Here is a 20446-nt window from a genome sequence, read left to right on the forward strand (position 1 = left end):
GCAGTTAATCCATTTCTTCGATGCAGTTTGACAGTTGGTTCTTGACCTCAGAAACCACATCCGACAAATCAATCTCCACTCAAGGTGCACTTCCTCGTAGTTTAACTTTATCAGCAGATGAAGTTTGCTCAAGTATTCATGGAAATGAAGCTTTGGATCTGGCAGAGAAATGAAGTCATGGCTGTATTGTACTTGCAAATCAGTTTCATACAGGCTTCACAATGACTGGTTCATTTAGCTACGTGGCAAGTACTGGTACTCTGCTCATACACTCATGCCAACTCTGTTTAGATCTTTCGTCTGCCCCGAGCTCTTCCTGGTGTGGTGCATTTTGGTATTGTTGATATAACTAAGATTTCTGGTTGTATTTGGTAACAGCTTCCTCAAACAGCAGAGCTTTTTTTCCCACCAAATCTAATTGTTTTGCCATTTTTTTGGTCAATATCCAGAACAAGCAAATCATTTTTGTCAAATGAATGTACAATTTGTGTTTTGGTAATTAGAGCTGCAGCGCTTCGTCAATCAAAAGAAAATTGACTGCAAACTTCTTGATCGTGATCTAATAATTTCAGTCATTTTTCAAGTGAAAATCTCAAACATTTTCTTGTTCCAGGTTCTTAAATGTAAAAAAATGCTGCTTTTCTTTCTCATTTATAATAGCAAATGAAAAGTCTTTGAATTTTGGACTCTTGATTGTACAAAAACTATTACTATTTTTCACAGTTTTTTGACATAAATAGTTAATCCATTAATCTTGAAAATAATCTGCAGATTAATCAATTATGAAAATAATCCTTAGCTGCAGCCCTAATGGTTATATGGCCTTTTTGGAGTTCTATTGTTAGGTTGGTTTAAAAACTGACATATCAGTTTGGGGATTGCAAGTGAACATTTATAGGTGACAAACACTGATAACTGGCACTGTAACTAAAAAGACAGCATTTTGTGATCAAGTTAGAGTTCACTGTTGTAATCTCACATTCATACAACTAGCGTCCTAATTTGTCGTTTTTGGCCATCGCTTCTCTCAGTAATAATGTGATTTTACTTATTAAATTATTTGCCAAGATCTGGAAACATGGCAGCATTGTTGAAAAGATTTCAGCTGGGACGAGAAACACAAGCATTCACACATTCATGTTTTAAGCCAAACTTTTTGGAAGAGAAAATACAGACTTTAAGTGATTTTGAAAACTGTTCGTTGTAAGGATTCATCACATGTACAGACCGACCTTCTGGTTTAATGTTGACCTACCTTGCCTTCCAGATCAAAGTAGTTAATGTCTAGATGAAACCCTTTTTAACTCTTAATTCAATTTCTTTGTGTTTTCACATCAAAATTTATGTTTTCTTCAAAAAAAACAAAAAACAAAAACCAGTATGCTTATGTAGACTTGAACCAAAACGTTTCAACCAATAAAGTCATGACATGATCCAGTCTTCAACTTTTAGTGGCACAGAGCTAAGATTCAAGACAAACCTAACAAATTCCTCATAACATCATGTCCCTCCTATCTATCCTGTTTCACATGGAAATGAGTCACATTACAAAAGGTAGATACTCTTAAAATGCCGTGTCATCTGGATCGTAATTGAGTACAATATTTTATTTTTTATTAAGGTTAGAAATAACAGCCCAAGCTACAAAAATAGGAGCAAACTTGTGAGAAACCAGATTTATCCTTTGAAGTTTTGGACGAGCTGTTTACATTAATTTGTCTACCACCTACTGCAAATAATACACTGTGTTGGTTCTGGAGGAGACGGTGAGAAAAGAAAGCCTACACACTTCAGTTTAATTGAGCGAAGTCCGATGAGAAGTGTTTCCCCCTCACAAGTCTTTCATCACTCAAAAAGTACTGTCTTCCTCCCACTCAGCTCCACTCACCCACCTGTGGAGCGTCACAGCTAGTTATTGCCGTACAGTATCTCCGCTAACTGAAACATACAGTAATCATCACCCTGAAGTGAGACACCGGGAGGGGAGGGGACGTGCGCCTTATTCAGCGGGGTTCGGTAATTAGCTGTGAGAGAACACGCAGTGCTGTGGGTGCTGTGAGAATATGGCAGCGATGGGTATGAGCAGTGTGTAATTATGTGGGTCTCATGGTGTGTCTGAGGAATTCACAGTGGCGGTGCTTAATGATAATACTCATTCTGGGCAGTTTTGCCAAAGGCGTCTATATATTACACAACCCTGCTTTCATGCTGAAAATACCCATCCAGGACAGAATGGCTGACTTTATTCCATAGATTATATGGAGAAAAAAAAACAAAAAACAGGCTGAGATTTGGCACTGAGCGTCACAGTGTGTATACATCCAACCGTCTCATGCGTCTCAGGTGATAAGGATAGTGGGAAGATGGATTGGTGTCCTATTAGCATCATATGCTTCTTATCAGAATGACACTGCTTTCTTTGTTTGTTTTTTTTCTTGATGCTCTCAGAGCCATGGATAGTGTGATGTGAGTTTGTCTCTGCTTCATCACACATTTGCAGAGATTATGAGCTTTATTTGTCTTAAAGATAAGGTGGAGGATATTCTGCCTTTTTGTTGTCAACAAACCCGATGAAAACACTAAAACCAGCTATCTGTTAGTCTTTGTCTCAGTGTTTTCTGACCTTCTTAGCCAATCTCATTTGCTCCAAATTTGCAAAAACTGGTTGAGACTATAGACTTTCATTATTTAAAAAGGCGAGTGTTACATGCCAAAGTGCTGTGTGTTTCCTCCTGAGCTCTCTGTGTCTCCAGGTACTGCACCTCCCCTCCTTGCAGCTGCAGTGATTGGCAGCAGCTGTTGTCAATCAGGAATCAGGTCTTAGAGTTTACAAAGCAGGGAGAGAGCTGCAAGCCAGGGTCAGCGGGCCAGTTGGCAGACCTCGGTCTGAGAGCTGCTGTTTGCTCTGAGTCATTGGAGTTTAGACTGTGTTTTTAGCATGATCATAGCGTGGGCCAAGTTCAGCCACCTTCCTCCCTTTGGAGGAAGTGCCCTTTTGTTGTGTTATTTGCTTGCCTCCTTGGTGGAGACAGCCTTCTTCCCTCATGGAGGAAGGCTGCTTATTGGTGTGTTTTGTTTGGTGTGGTGTGTTGAATGTTTGATTTAGGCCCAGTCCCCATGTCTACCCTCACAGATCCACACAATTTGAGTCCTGTTACTCCTAAATCTGTGAGGGCTTAGGCAGTGCCACTGTCAAATCGCCAAGTGAATGAAGGCTTAATATTCTTAATTTGTGTATGTATGTGTAATTTGTGTCACTTTGACATGTTGCAAAGTGCTGTCCCATTTATGTTTGTAGCCCCTCCCACTCAAGTACTGCAGGTACTGCACGTCACAAGTCTGTAAGGGTTCAAGGATTAGGCTTGAGAGGGGACACTGGGATTGGGCCATTCTTATTTAAGTTAATATTCATTTGTTGCCCTTCTGGTACTCCAGTTTCCCCTCCTTTTATTCCCTGGGAATCACTGTGGGGGGGCTTGGATGATTTATGTCAGAGAAATAAACGAGTATGCTGATGCTATTGTGCCGTGCTTTTTTATCAGTTGCTTCCCTGATTATTGTTAGTGATTGATAATAACTGTTGGGTGAGGTAGGGGCGGCTGAACTTTTTCAGATTCTGAAAGAGGGCATGACAGAAAAAGTTTAGGAACCGCTGAGCAAGACAACAAAACAACAAAAAATGTACAATATCACCTAAAGTATCCTGGTCACCTTTTGTGCTCCAAGAGAATTTGCATCCAGTCCATGTGAATTGTTTTGCTTTCAGAAAAAGAAATTAGAGAGCAGAATTTAAGAATGGAGGACTCTGGGAAAAAGCGAAAGCACAGGAAATGGGGGAAAAGCAATTTAGGCCAGCTGTTGGGTGGAGGACTGCATAATGAAAAGTGATCATATTCAGCATGGAGAATGAGGCTGAGCAGCAGCATCGGAAATGTGTGAGAATATGGAATATTGGATATTAAATTTGTGGAACTGCTCCTTGAGTAATGCCTCCAGCTCCTCCACCATCAGATAGCACTTTTTAAACTGGATTTCTCTCCCCTCTCTCCAGGCCACGTCACCATCAGTCAGAGGGTCTGTCTACCAGCAGATAATCCGCCTCTCATCTGCACACAGCTGTGGATGCTTTCTGCCTTTATCGCGCAGCAGACAGCGGCCATGTGACGTAACATTTAGCTAGTTTGCCAGTTAGGAGCTGTGGCTTTAATGTTGAAGTACAGAATTAGTGCCCCCTGTGGACTGGAGTCTAAGAATCCGTTTAGTGTGATACCACCTGTCAGCTCCTCTGGAAGTGTTTGTGAACATGCTGTGAATATGGAGTCTGACCCAGTGTTCTCATACTAATGGTGTAATCCTCATGGTGCTACGTTTTGTATATCCTAATGCACTATACAGTACACTGGATACACCTGATTAAAACTAATGCAGTGTAACATGTTTAAACTAAGTGATTCCAGAGAAAAGTAGTTAATTGTTGAGTCTTATTCCCAAAACATCAGTAATTTTATGACTAGGGAATGAGACTCAACAATCAACTAACTTACTGTGAAAGTCTCCCTCCAGGGGCAAGATTTTCTAAAGCCTGAAAACAGCCAAGAGGAGGAGCAGAAGTCTGGTTTTCTCTTGAATTATATTATGGTTAATGGTTATTACAGAACTTATGCCCAATGATGTCAAAAATATATGGCCTGGCCCAGTTTTCAATAAATTAGTCCTGCAGTAAATCCTACTTTCATGACGGTTATAATGTTCAGTTTTTGTTGAGACTGTTTCAGCTGACTTCTTTACTTTGGAAATAGCAGTTGACAAAACAACCTCAAGTCAAGGTCTACTCACTGGAGCTTCTGGATGTATTACAGTTTTCATCAAGAAGTTAGGTTTGCGGAGTTTTCTATGGAACTGCAGATTAGGGCTTGGTGATATACCTGAAAAATTATAATGCAGTCAATTATTGCTAATCATTGAGAATTTTTAATTACCTATTTATATTAAAGACCAGGATAAAACGTTTAATTTAAGCACTTTATTTTGAATTTATCCACCTCACATTGAATTAAACCACCTTATTTATCAATGCACAACTGGCATAATGGCGAGCTGACGGGTCCTTTTTTTATTAACAATTTCCTCACCGTGTACAGTCATCTTCTCACTTCACACTGTTTCTGTTGTTGTGTCACATGTTGATGGTGCAACTGGCCAATGCAACTGTGAAATGATTGTTCTGGTTGCATGTTAAACATAGCACACTCCATTAGAGATATGTGTACTCGTTACATGTTTTAATGGTGGTTTGCATTTAATGTATTAAGTGAACCTAATGGACATTTTACTGAACAGTGTTCTTATTGCTACTGATGAAGTATCTATCGCTATTGTTTTATTGCACAGACCTACAAGATGGTTAAACTTTTCATGATTCTGAGGACCTCTTGTGCTGCATCCGCACTCATTCGCTCATTCATTACTCCCTTTTATATAACTGACATGCAGTAGTTCACTCTACACTGAGCAGTGCATTTCAGACAATGAACCATCATTGTTTTGCATCATCACTGACGGATGTATTGTTGCACAACCATTATTTATACATCAACAACATGCATTGTGGGGTTGCAGAAATTCAGTTCAGTTCAATTTAATTTCATTGTCATTACACTGTTACTCAGGTATACAGTATAATGATGACCTTATATGTTGATCTCTCAGTCGCAGTACAATATACTTGACAAACAATACATACAGTAGTGCAAATGACTGCAAGACGGTACAGGACAAAAACAACAGTAAACACTTGTAGAATTGTATTGTGTGGTGAGGTAATACAGTAGTATGTATGAGTTAGCTTCGTGTATCCCAGATGGGAGCCAGTAAGGTCCAGTAAGTCCAAAGAGTGCAGTGCAACAGCAGTCAGTGTACCAACCAGTAAAGTATCAATGGAGAAGAAATGGATAACTAAGTAATGTTTTTCTGTAACGGAAAAGAAAAGAATAATAATAATTTAAAAAAAAAAAAAAAAGTAGTGCACATGCCAAGGATGCTACTTTTCAGCGTCCACTCATACAGTGAGTTAACATGCATGAGTCCTGTTGGAACGTCTGCAGTTCTTTGGAAACTGAACTGTCTGCTGATGAGGAGTGTGATGCTGTCAAAAGCTCTAGACAAGCGAGTAAGTAGATCTTGAGTTAAGATTGTTTTGCCAGCAACTTTGTGGTCATTATGTAGGCTGCAGTTCATGGTGTTATTGATTGTATTGTGTTACACTGAGAGGTGTTTTTAATATGACAGATGCTATTAGAACCCAGGTGTTTATAGCTAACAGTGATATTTACACCCTTGGTGGAATATCCAGTGTGTTTCTTTAGATTAGATTAGATTTTATAACACGTTAAGAATACAAAAAATATATATACGTTCAAAAAAAAAAACAAACAAAAGATAAGAGTAAGGCTCAGCAAGGTAATTCATGTTAAAAAAAATGAGTAGGAAGACATGAATACTTATCAAGTCCTACCCCCTTTTTTACACTTAATCAACTTTGTGAAATTCTTGAATATTGTATCTTTTTGCCCCAATGTTCACTGCACACAAACTCAATCGAATCAGCCACCTTCAAACATTCAGAATGCAGCAAGCAGCAAATAAGCAGAATAAAGTAAACTGAGGTCTGTGCACGACTTTTTTCTGAACATTAGCTAAGCAATTTTGTTTCCCAAACCTGACCAAACTGTCACTGAAAACTCAAAATAATACTAGATAAAAAAAATAAATATATATATATATATAAAAAAAAAATAAATAAAAATAAGTCTAAAACATAAAAGTCAATACTGACTTCTAGTTTTGCACAAACCTCAACCTCCTAGGGGAGAGTCCTTTGTTTAACCCCAATGAGCCGCCACATCCTCCTCACTATAGAGACTTTGTTGCTCTTATAACTACAGTATGGGGCCAGCTGTAAATAGCTGAATAGCTCCTGTGTGCCTATTCTCACCCAGGTGCAAAATGCACAGTCTGTTTTAATATTTTGTCCACTTTATTTAGCTGCATCATAGAAGGTAGACTAAATATTAAAAACACCTCTTAATATAAAGCAACAGAACAAATAACTACTACATCATCAATAAACAGGAAAATTAGTGTCATGAAGGACACTAAATTTATATATTTTAATATCTTGTTTCAAAACAAACATGAATAAACTATTAAAATCAATGCAGTTAAAACATATCAGCCACTTAGAGTTTAATAAAAAAAAAAAAAATAATAATAATGTTATTGTCCTCCTCCTCCTTGTTTCTCTCAGTTGTCTCCAGGTTCGGAGGAAGATGACCACGAGGGTCCAGTGTGTGAGAAACTGGGTCGTATTCAGTTCAGTGTTGGATACAGTTTTCAGGACTCCACTCTCACTGTCAAAATCCTCAAGGGCCAGGATTTGCCTGCTAAGGACTTCTCCGGCACCTCTGATCCGTTTGTCAAACTTTACCTGCTGCCAGACAAGAAGCACAAATTGGAGACCAAAGTCAAGAGGAAGAATCTAAACCCCCACTGGAACGAGACCTTCCTGTTTGAAGGTTAGACGGAGGAGGCTTTCCTAATACTTTAAAGTGATAGTTCATGTTTTTTGAAATAGGATTGTGTGAAGTACTTGTCATGTATTCCCTACAGTAGATGGCGATCTACGTGTCCCCCGGTTTGGTACCAGCACAGAAACCAAACCATGTACTGCTGTGGAAAGGGTCAGCAGGAAAAGATATTTTTGCTACTAAAAAAGGCCCACCTAAAAAAAATTCTATCAGTTCAAGTGTATGCTATATTTAGAACATTTTCACTGCTATACTTTGCCATATCACCTAATGTATCACCTAAGACAATCTTTTCCGAAGGGAAACTGCTGCTAGCTAAAAAAAAGTTTTCTGACAAAAGTAACTGATTTCTATACCAAAGAATGTGAGGTTCAGAGACTTTGGATGAAATGAAAATAACAACAGTAAGTACACTGCAACAGCATTTTAATGTTTAATAGTTTTAATTTTACTTTTAATGCTCAGGGAAGAATACAGAATGATTAATCCCTCTAGCAAGAACTTCTCTGGCATAAACTTATATTATCATCAGTTTTTTCATTCCTTTAGTTTTTGCCCCTAACAGAAAACTGATTCAGTAGATTTTTTTTTAATGCATGCCCCTTTCCTTTAAAATTCTGCTTAGGAAGTCTGATTTGATGTAGCTGTGTTACTGTCTTGGTTGAGGAGTGTCATATAGTGTCATATAGGGCTTATACACATTGTGCAGTGTCAGACCCAGGTTATGATAATGAAAAGGGAAAAAAAGATGTGAAAATTTGTCAGAAATCAGAAGAAATGCAGGAGAATTGCAATCCTGGGAGGGAGAAAAAGGGAGAGGGCAATAAAAAAACATGAGTCTCCAGGGAAAAATGGGAGGGTTGGTGAGTATGAATATACGTTTTGCTCCTGACCTTGTCCACAGCAGCAGCACACCGGGACTCCTGGTGTTTTCCCAAACTGGAGTTGTGTTGGCTGCCGTCTATTGTAGGTAATAGCCTGACTGTGGACACAAACCCATTAGAACTTTAAACATGAACTCAATGTTAATGTTAAATGCACATGCATTCACTCTTAATCTGCTTCTTTTCTATGTGCACCACTGTGACTTATCAGGCCTCTGTGTTTTTTTTCCTTCTTTCTCAGGGTTCCCCTATGAGAAGGTGGTCCAGAGGACTCTATACCTGCAGGTCCTGGACTACGACCGCTTCAGCAGGAACGACCCAATAGGAGAGGTATCCATCCCCCTCAACAAACTGGACCTGGCCAACATGCAGACTTTCTGGAAGGAGCTGAAACCATGCAGCGATGGCAGCGTGAGTAAGACGGAAAAAGGAGGGAGGGGGTGGAGAAGGGAGGGAAGGAGGTAGAGGAATAGAAGAGGGGGGGAGGAGAAGATGGGACAGAATGTAACGGGTGATGTCATTCCTGGCTGCCGTGATGCTCCCGGGGGAGATGTGGCAGCGTGCTGGTGGGAGAAGAGATAGAAGGGAATATGGAGGAGAGGCTGACAGGTAGACGGAGAGAACACAGGCAGCCAGAGGAAGAAAAAGAAACACTCAGCGAGCAACAGAAGGGAGGAAAAATGTGGAATGGGGATAAAAAGAAGTAAACAATTCTGCTGTTGTGTTGTGTATAATTTCTCTAGGGGAGTCGAGGGGATCTGCTGGTGTCTCTGTGCTACAACCCCACAGCCAACACCATCACTGTGAGCATCATCAAAGCCCGCAACCTCAAAGCCATGGACATCGGAGGCACTTCTGGTATAGATGCTCCTTCATCTTGCATGTGCTTTTATTTTTGCCCTTCTACATCAATGCTGCTGCAAAATAAAAATGTGAAAATCATGTTTTTTGTCACTAGAAAATGACACTGAATTAAATTATGGTGAACAGGAAAGAGATACAGTAGACAGCATGCAAACTGGCTGTTTCACTCTCCTCAGACCCCTATGTAAAAGTGTGGTTGATGCACAAGGACAAGCGCGTGGAGAAGAAGAAGACAGTGGTAATGAAGCGCTGTCTGAACCCTGTTTTCAATGAGTCCTTCCCCTTTGACGTGCCTGCCCACGTGCTGAGGGAGACCACCATAATTATCACCGTCATGGACAAGGACAGGCTCAGTCGCAATGATGTCATTGGAAAGGTATATCTCCTTCCCCTCTTCTTCGCTTCTTCCTTCCTCTCCTTCTTCTTCTTCTTCTTCTCCTGACTCTGTGACAGACCGGCACCAGCAGCTGATCACTGAGCCAGTCTCTACTGACCCCTGCTGGAACATGCAGACCAGTCTTCTGCATTGAAAATGAATGAATATGCAACAAATGAGCAGAATTCAAAGCACTTTATTTTGCGTGTTGTTGACAAATGACCAATAAACATGGCATGCAGGGAAATGCAGGTGCATCCTTTTATATAGATACATTCACCCCCTGAATAAACATGCTGCACAGATGCTGTGAAATTTTAACTTTTTTCAACTCATTTTCAGTTCTTATTTATAAAAGAGTCTAAAAAAGATGGGGAGACAACAGGATAATATTTATTGCCACGAGGAGAAGTTTGGTTAGTCCAAATTTCTCAAGGATCCATTGCGCAAAGAGAGGCGAATGAACCTTTAAATGTTTAGGTTGCTATGTTACATTACACTGCTATGTGCATTGCTGTATTTTTTTCATTAGGGAGTTAGTTTAAGGGTCTGTTATTCCCTAATTATTTCTCAGAATGTTTCTTGGGGGGAAAAAAGTGTAATTCAGTGCTAATTATGGAGAGACAAGTTCTGGCAGTTATTTTAATCAGGAAAGTTTAGTTAGTTATTTGTTTCCAGAAGAATTTCTGTGAAAAAACTGCTACTTAATCCTTTGAATATGTTCAACCAAGGTTACTGTGGATTAAACTAAATACTAAAACTAGGGGCGAATAAAATAATTTAGTTAACTAGAATAAAAAATAAAAACTAGACTTTAGGGAAAAAAACACTATCTAACTAAAACAATATTGTGTACTTAAAATAAAAAATATACAGGAAATCTCTTTAGTTAACTAACTAACTAATGAAAAAACACAAAACTATAATAACTCTGCAGCTGTGTGGTTTCCAGTAAACACAGTCACATTTCCGCACGTTCAGCTGACCTTCTGTTCATTGACTGGAGGAGTCGCAGATACGGAAGCTCAACAACTTGTAAATGGATTAATTGGAATTAATTCGCTGGAAGTGTACCAATTTAACACTGACTCTGCTTCGGCTGTAATTGTGCCAAATTAATTTGCTCTTTTCAGGAAACTTCCAAGGAAATTATTAGGAATGTACAGATCCGTAAAATAAAGCGTTGCCTTAGTTTCTGCTATATTCCATTATTTCATCCATATCAATTTTATCTCATTAGTGATTCAGCTCTAACTGTCGCAGCCTCAACCCTGACTGATTTATTTATTTTAAACTGAATACCTGCTCCTCCGTATGTTTAGATACATACAGTATATAGTGGAGAGTAGAGCTGTAACACAATTGGATTGGAAAGATCCCAAAGCTCAAATCAAATCATTGTTCCTTCAGACACTGTGAGGATAATCTTTGAGCCGTGCTCTGTATGGATGAGATACTGTGCTCTCTGTCATTCACACACATCTACAGTAATTACAGGTACTACATCCTAACCACATATTATCTGCCTACACACAGCAGTTATAATATGTTGCCTATTATACCACACTCATGAATAACCTGAAACTGGTCAGAGGACAATGAAAACTTGTACAGTTTTTTTCTGTGACGTGTTCAGATCAGGAGTTTCTCTCTACATGAGAATTACTTAAAGACTGTTTGATCTTCATTAGTGTCAGCATTAGCCTTTCTTACAGTACCTCAGTGAGTAAAATCTCTTCCTACAATGGCTCTTTTTGTACCCTGGATACATTAAATTCAGATTAGAGTGGCAGGCTTAGTGGTGAAAGCAGGGACAGACTTATGCTCACAGTAAGGTGTTTTTTTTTTTTTTTAACTTTAAGCCCAAAATCCAAAATACGTATTTTTCCTCTTACCTGTGGTACCGTTTACCTACTTAGATTGTTTTGATGTGTTTCCAGGTTTTGGAGATATTGGTCTGCCTTCTATTAAATACCATTTCTTTCCAGAAATCATGACCTGGTCACTCAAGATAATCCACAGAGCCTCTTCTGTGCAGTTTCATGTAGGAACTATTTTCTTTCTACTGATCTACACCTGACTACTGTATTACTGCACAGGAGGAAATGTGTCGTGCATCTAATCATGAACAAGAAGTTACAGCACAGCCAAGGAGGATGCCATTAATATTTGTATTAGGCTTGTGCAGATCTGATGCTCTGGAATCACTGGATTGGATCTTGGAAAGACAGAAAAATTATAATCCGATGCAATCAACTAGCCTAAACCAGGTGTCAGCAACCTGCAGCTCAGGAGCCACATGTGGCAAAAAATGACCCAAAAGAAAGCTCATTTTGTCAACATTTTAATTTTCATGTATCATTGTTGTAGGCCGAAGTGGATTGTTACATTATCCAGTAGTAGAAATTGTAATGACAAAAATGGTTAAGTATTTCACTTAACATCTACAGCTCAGCATATTTTACTCAGGCTCTTTTGAGAGGAAAGATTTCAGACCTCTGGCCTAAAATCGCATAAATCCTTAACTAAAATGAGCAACATGCCATAGTAAGAGATATTTCAGACTTAACACAGATTTACTTTAATTTTGAATGCTTGAATGTTGCTGACCAATGAGAAACACTGCTAGAAGTTCAGTATGTGTAAGTTTAAATAAAAAGATGCACTAGTGTTGTTAACCGAGTCATGACGTGAGCTATGTATTTCTTTCTTTTTGGGAGTAAAATATTTGTTTCACTCTTTGAAAATGATGCTTTTCAGATGGCTTGAGCTTGGTTAAGAAAAGTGCATACAAAATAATTATTAACAGCTTTGTTGTTTAAGAAAGATAAACATGAAGCAGAGCAGTTTCATGTAGCTGCTACATGAAACTACACACAACAAGGTCTGTGGATTGTCGTGAGTAACTGCTTCATGGTTTCTGGAAAGAGACAGTGGTGTTGAGTTTTTCAAATATATTTTGTTTTGTTTTTTTGGTGCTTTGGACACAACAAGCTCTGTGCCATCAAGTTCCATTATATTTGAAAGAAGGCAGACCAATATCTTCAAAAGCCAGCAACTCACACTAAAACAATCAAGATGAATAAACAGCACTACAGGCCGGAGGAAAACATGCTCATTTGATTTTTTGGGGTGAACTCTCCCCATCATACCACACTGTTTTTGGTGCAAGGCTCTTTACAAATAACATCACTCTGTGTGACATTACATGTGTTATATTGACTGTCTCTTTCTCGCAGATTTATCTTTCATGGAAGAGTGGCCCTGCAGAGGTAAAACACTGGAAAGATATGATGGGTCGTCCTCGCACTGCCGTGTCCCAGTGGCACGCTCTCAAAGCCTGAGGAAGCCAGCAACCAACCTGCCTACAGTGTTTTTCCCCTCAGAATTCAGCATCAGCCTCTCAGCCCCCTGCCCTCAGCACATATCCCCTCCTCTAACTGCAGTCTCTGGCTGCAGATAATGTGTGTCATCTCTTTGTTCTCAGGCCTCTTTGATATCCTCTGCCCTCAGTCCTCGTGACGCCATCCTTAAATTTCACCCCTGTCAAGCTCTGATTCCCACCTGACCCCCTCTCATCCCTTTTGTCTGAACTCAAAAATGTCTTTGATGTCTTCACTCACTTCCTACTTGCGCCCGCTTTCTTATGAGAATTTTTTTTTTCTCAAGATATCCTTCAGTCTTTCCCGCCCTTGTGTCAAACATTCCCAGTGTTTAACGTCAGAGCGGTACCTCTCGCCACCCATGAATACAAACTACCAACCAAAAATGGATCGAACTGATATTCCAACCATTGTCTGCGGTGGCGAGACAGGCTGCGTTCAAACATGCATCTGAGTGTGAATGGCGCTGACATGTGCAACCCATTTCCCACCTTACATCTGGTGTTGCAGTCAGAAATCTTCCACTCTGCTCCTCGCCTCCTCTGTTATTGTCACTGTTCCTCCATCCATACCCTTAAAACGCCTGAAAAATCAGGAAAGCAGACGACACAGGCAATGGAAGAGTGATGGGCTGTATTTAAAATGGAATTAGACTGGAATTGGACTCTGTCACTCAACTCATGTTTGATCCTTTTTTCACTTTTCACTCTTTCTCTGGCACCACTGTAATAATTCTCCCTTGGCTGGAACCCTTCGTTGTCTGTGCGTGCTGTGGGTGATGTGCTGTAACCCCAAATGAAGTTCTCTAACAACAAAAAAAAAGGATATGAACATGAACATTTAACGCTCGTCCAAGAGGGCAAGTATTGAAAAAAATAACACGTTCTTATTTTCTTGGAAAAGAAATCCCGATGGACAGAAAAAAAAAGAGTAAAGTGATTAATGTTGTGTTTTATTTTTTGGTTTTCAAAAGAACTTAGAGAATCAACCTGTTCTTCCAGACACAGAAAATAAGCAAAAAGCCAGCTTTCGTATGTGTGGAAGTGCGGGTTAATGGATGTGTAAGTGTGTGTGTGTGTGTGTATGTGTGCGTGCGTGTGTGAATGAGGGAGTACTTTGGACTTACACAGCTAAATTAAAGATATTGTTGAAAACAGCATTGCCCTTGATAATGATACTGAAAATAAGGTATTGTTGGACTTTGTGGTGTTGAAGTTTGAAGCTGAAGATGTGGGGAGGTCACTAAGGTTAAAGGGTCAGTCCACCCAAATCACAGACACACAAAAGCCACATTTCCACTGCATGGTATGACTCGACTCTTTTGGTTTTCCGTTGCTGATAGTGCCTGGTTCTTCTTTTGGTATAACCTTGGTTGAGGTTTCAAGCAAGCTGATCAGATGCCAAAAGGTGACGTGAAAATAATGCAGATCACTGGTTGGTCATGCGACACGGGACATCCTGCACAATCTCTGAATTTTTAAATAGGCAAAAGTGCAGATATATCAAGAACAGTGTTTTGGAAAGCTACTTTTTGCAATAAATTGTTATATTATAAGATTACAGCCATAAAAATGTAACCTGTGTTACAGCTTTACCAACTGAGAGAAGTACCTCATTAGAATACTTGTGTCACCAAAAATGAAAACCCCTTTGCAACTCCTTGTGCATGTTGGATATATCATCCTGATGATGTCACATGAACTGGGCAGAGGCATATATGTGTAAAACACAGGCTCATATAGCAGACAGTACACCATATTTCAACATGCAACTAATGAATTTGGTAGCTTCTTAAAACACATGCCTACATACAAACTATAAAAGAGCCCACGCTTTTCAAACCATGCAGACTTACCCAGCCAATATTGTCCATATTCTACTCTTTTATCACGCAAGAGAAGTTTTTCAAAATGTGTGTTAGATAGTTCGTTCCTCTGACGAGACTTCCAAGGCTGAAAAGCATCTCCGCAGGCACACTGGGTGTTGTTGAAGAAAGATTTGATGATTAATTTGATCATTGATCATTTGATCATAATACATCCATCTTGATACTCTGCGATTTCAATGTCAGCTAAGACTGTGGTCTGTCTGTCCTCTCCTCAAATGCGGAAAAATTATTCTCTGAGTAATGGTGCAAATGGTAATTGATTTGTTTATTTGAAAACTAAGTAATTGAGTACTTCAATTGCAAAACGAATGCATTACATTGCTCAATATAACAAAAAATTAAACTTAGTGAGTTACCCCCGACACTGATCAACACTGATCAAGAGCACTGTCCCTTCATATCCTCTGTTATAAGAGCAGCATAGCTCCTTTTGTGTGTATAGTGAGTGTTTGGTCGAGAGAGAGCTAGCGAGCAGCAGAGAGTAATGGTGGAGGCAGCAGAACAGAGGAGAGGTGAGCAGTGAAGTTTTCAATCTGGCAGTAAATGTACAATGTAGGTTACAGTTTATCAGTGAATAGAGGCCAAGACCAAAGCAACCGTGTGTGCTATGATGATTAGCTCCACCTATTTGAGGGGGTATTATCTGCAGTGGAAAACCAAATACAGAAGTACCCCAAGTGTGTAGACTCAAGGCAAGTTGACTTGTACCATGTAGTGGAAGTACAGCTGTACAGTATTTAATGACATACCCACAGCTGCAGATGTATATGTTGTGGTATTGATCCACTGAAAGCGATATTGCAACCCCAAAGAGAAAGGAGATAAGTAGGATTTTATTGTGGTGCTCACTGCATTTGAAGCAGCTTTTGAAAAATTCAACAGCAGCATGTTTTTTTCCAGAAACAATGCTCCAGCTATAATTGGATAATCCACAAACTCCTCACTGAATAGTTTTCATTGGGACTAGAAGAAATTGGTGAAAACAGCTGACAACAACATCAATTACTTGAGTGCTACAAACCAAATTAAATTTGGCTTCATCACATTTCAGTGGTGGGAGAGGTCTCAGTGGTACCACAGAAACTAAGCTTGATGCCACTAGGGGTAAGTGGGCAAAACGTTGTTGTTGTTGTCATGCCAAAAGAATCTTAACTCAAGGTCTTCTTACCAGCTTTTCACTGCAAGCAAGCAGGCAAAGTATAGTTATATAGGACCTTTTACAAACATCAGCCAGAAAGTGCTTCACAGTCAAAGAAATAAAATCAAAAAGAATCAAATATATAAAACAAAAATTAAACCCCAGATAGGGAACGGACATAAGGCACAAGTTAAATATAAATTTCTGTCTGAACAGATCCACAGATATTAAAGTTCTGAAGCTTATTGGGAGACTGTTCCCAAGGTTTGGGGCTGCCAACTGGAAAGAACGAACTACCCCAATCTTGAAACATGTCAGAGGTACACTAAGAAAACCCTGGGCGGAGGACCGAAGTGTGGGGGTGTAGTAGGTCCATAATGAGTCCTAAAATTAACAGGAAGCCAGCGCAAAGAGGTTAAAATAGGTCTAATAAGAGCCTAGTAGCAGCATTTTTGCTGGTTTGTGGATGATGTAAGGAAGATTTATTCATGCTGGTAAAAAAGAGAATCACAGTAGTCTGCTCACAGTCATCTCATCGTTTTCCTCATCAGATGGACTTAACTAAGTTGCATCCAAGACCACATGGTGGTAAATATGCACATGGTGGAATTGCACCAATATGCACCAAGCCAGACACATCAGTGACTCCCTGAAGAAGACCACATGAAAGTCATTGAAAGAAAAGACCACACAGCACGCCCCACGACTATTTGTTAGTTTTGGTGCAAAGCCAGTTTGTGCAAGCCAGGAACTGATCAGTCTGTGGTTTTTCTACCATTACATCTTCATTCAACTGGGCAAACCCCACCTGCTGAAGAAGACTTTGAGATGCAATCAAAAGGAAAAAGCTAAAAAAAAATAGACCTTGAGTTTAGATTTTTTTTGTATAGACAAACAACAGTTAAATTTTGTGATCTGGGTGAACTGACAATTTATAAATCCAGGCAGTAAATGACTTCGGCTTACAGGATGGTAATATGTTGAAAAATTGGATGCAGGTGAAATGAATGACTCAATCAAAACTATTCTAGTCACCCATGTTACAATGTGTCTATCAGCAGCATTAATCTGTGCATATGAGCATTATAATAGGCATTACCAAACACTACAAACCCTTTATTTTCTCGTTTTTACAGAACATTATGAGTCCAAGGGTGATATTAGACCAGATTTTGTGTTATTTTGGGGGCTTTGAATTATGTACAAGCCAGTCTTCCAGTAGTTTGCATCACTGCCTGAATGTGACCTCCCCCAAGTCCCATATAGACGTGCTGACTGGATGAATGGAAACAAATGAGAGTAATAATATCTGGGGGGAAAAAAGTCTTTTTACATTCCACTGTTCGTTTTTGTCTACTGGGTGTGTGTATGTGTATGTATGTGTGTGTGTGTGTGTGTGTGTGGATGTGTTTGCACTGTGGGTGAGTGTCTTTGACCTTTCAGTTGTGTGATTGTATTTGCTGTGAGTCCCTCTGTGCGTGTGTATATATCTGCACTGAGTTCTATTTTGCCAGTTTAATACAGAACAACATTGTTTACCGTTTTTATTCTGTATGAAACGATCCAGATGTACAAAGAAATATGTTTTTTTAAAAGTTGTCACTTCTTTAAGAATCACTGCACTTGTTGATGACGATGCTGGAACAAACCTCTCTTCATAGCAGGGTTATTTTCCTCGTGCATGGTTTAAAAGGATGGGAGGAGGCTAATCTGTTATACATGAGCTGAGAGTGAAGGTCAAAGAAAAAATGTCAGACAAGCTTTACAACAACCATAGATAAAATCTCTGACCATCATACAACAGATGTTGTGCACGCTTTTTTTTTTTTTTTTTTTACAGTACACTAATAAGACGTAACAAACGTTGAATTAAATTAGACAAAAACTAGAAATGTTATGTTCCTTATGAGATTATTATTGAGTTAGAACAATTTTAGAACTAAAGTTTTTGTTGTTACAGTTTTTAGTGTGGATGCCCTAAACAGCGGTAAAAATACACTTTAGTTTACAGTACAGTTCTGTTATAATGTGTCCCTAACTACCTTCTAAGACAGCCTAATAAGAATCTAATAGTAAGAATAATACACTTGAGTTCAAGTACACTTCTTTTGTAATGTGTCCCTGAACTCCCCTTACTAAGGACCTAAAAGAGAGAAATGATAACTTTAGTTTACAGTATAGTTCTCTGATAATGCGTCCCTAAGTACCCTCTAATAACGGTCTAACAGTGGAAAATAATACACCTTAATTACAGTACAGTTCTGTTGCAGTGTGTCCCTAATTACCCCGTCATAACATCAAATAATGGTCTCACAGTGGGAAATAATAGACTTTATAGTTCAGTTCTGTTGTAATGCATCCCTAATTACCCTCTAAGAAGGTCTAATAAGGGTCTCTTAAAGGGTCTAATACTGTCTAATAAATAAATAACATTTCTAATTTGATACAAAGTACAGCTCATTACACCTTTTTAGTGTCCTGTAAAATAAAGTGCGACCCAGACTTTTTACTTAAGACAGAAGCAGCTACCAACATTTTGTCCTCTTTGTCCTTCTTATCTGGTCTAATCTGATTCACCTACACACACACACACACAAAAAAAACAAAACAAAGGGTGGTACCTTAACATCACTGCTGACGTCTCCCACCGTGCACACATGCTTTCTGGCACAAAGTGTCCTGTGTGTGCCTTATAAAACCCTGCCACACCCTGCTCTTCACCATATGTGCTCCCTCACCGAGTGTCAGGTAGGGGGGAAGGAAAAAAAGGTGAGACAGGAGATAATCATCACCTCTTTGCATCACTGTTAGCTACGTCTCAGGTCAGAGCAGAGCATCGGAGCATCCCAAAATAACTGGGGACACAGTCGTCTGTCTGTCCTGATGGCCCGGTGTGTTTAACAAGGCATTATTTTGTGTGCTGCTGACGAAGCATTACATTCCAAAGGCTTTAGTGAAAGTCACTTAAACCAATGCAAGTTAACTATTTGGTTAAATAACAGTCAGGGTTTGGTATATTTTAGTTTTAAGAAATCGAGCTGGATGTGTCTGTCTACACTCTTCACCGGCCAAATACCATAAACTGGTAGATTTTACTGGACATGCTCGTATTTCTGATTTAGGGCATTCTCTTGGGGGACCGACTGCTTAAGGCAAAGAGAGGTTAACCAGCAACATTTTCATTTATTTATATACTGTACAAATGATTGTGAAGTGTCCTGTATGAAAAAAAGAAGAAAAAAAAAAATCATCAGTATTTACTGGGGTTGTTGATATCTGTCTGTCCTTGGTATCACTCAGCCCCCTTCTTTCACTCCCTTTTCTCTTTGTAGTTAAACATCCGTGGGGTGCACAATGTTAAATATCAACCATTTATTTTTTTGAAATCTGTACAGTGTATATAAAAATATAAATGTGTATATAAAACAAAGATACTTCTGGTATTGTTATGAATTTTTCAGAAGCTTCTTTTTATTATTTCTTCTGTGATTGTATTACAACAAAAAAGGTTTATCTACACAATGCATATGGGAAGTACTCAGATCCTTTATTTAACCAAATTTGAAAAGTTTAAACCTTAATTTATCCCCAGTGGGGAAATCTGTTTGTTGTAGCAGCACAATGACAGAAATAAGTACAGAAACGTGTAAACAGTAAGAGAAATAATAGAGGTATATATGACTAAAATATGAAAAGAATACAAAATAAAAACTATACGAGAGCATTTGGAAACAAAATTACAGGTAAAGCATCAGTGGTGTGATCAATAGCAGCAGAGTACATACAATAAAGGCATAGTTCAATTTTTTAAAGTGGGGTTGTTTAAGGTTCAGTGTATATATATAGTGGTTGGCACACCTTCAGTTTGGAGATTAATTTTAACAGTAATTTTATCTCGCAGGACAAAGGATCTGCTGGTCTATTGCTGCTTAGGTCAGTTACTTTGTGTTATTGTGTAACTCAGGTGTCTTAAAAGGTCAGTTCAGATTCATAAAATCATGCAATAACACAAATTAACTAACCAGTCGAAGCAGCAGTAGACCAGCAACTCCCATTTTCTGCAAAGTAAAATGACTGTTTTTGACAAAGGTGTCTGGTTGGTTTGGAGAGAGCGATATTTGGCTTATGTAACGGCGGTTTCCTGATGGAAAAAGCTGTCTGACTGCCAGGTAAAGCAGAGAAAATATTTTAAATACAGCATATATTTAAACTAGTACTGACTGTTTTCAGGTGAACCTTTTTTTAGGCGGCTAAGTTTTGCTGCTCTCCACAGCAATACATTGCTTAGCTTCCTACAGCACCACCTACTGTAATACACTGACCGTAC

At 39.1% G+C, this 20446-nt stretch overlaps 1 protein-coding gene across 1 annotated transcript in view; it reads left to right on the top strand.

Annotated features, from left to right (window-relative positions):
- The window catches only part of syt7b (synaptotagmin VIIb), a 133403-nt gene extending 119154 nt beyond the window's left edge, over nt 1-14249 (top strand). The window contains exons 9-13 of the mRNA XM_084724652.1: nt 7307-7574; nt 8712-8881; nt 9214-9328; nt 9511-9710; nt 12950-14249. Coding sequence (XP_084580778.1) covers nt 7307-7574; nt 8712-8881; nt 9214-9328; nt 9511-9710; nt 12950-13054 — 858 coding nt within the window. The 3' untranslated portion in view covers nt 13055-14249. The remainder of the gene's footprint in view (nt 1-7306; nt 7575-8711; nt 8882-9213; nt 9329-9510; nt 9711-12949) is intronic.
- Nucleotides 14250-20446: the final 6197 nt, after the last annotated feature.

This window comes from Lutjanus erythropterus, chromosome 1 (genome assembly GCF_056507025.1).
Source record: "Lutjanus erythropterus isolate fLutEry1 chromosome 1, fLutEry1.hap2, whole genome shotgun sequence".
Classification (NCBI taxonomy): domain Eukaryota; kingdom Metazoa; phylum Chordata; class Actinopteri; order Lutjaniformes; family Lutjanidae; genus Lutjanus; species Lutjanus erythropterus.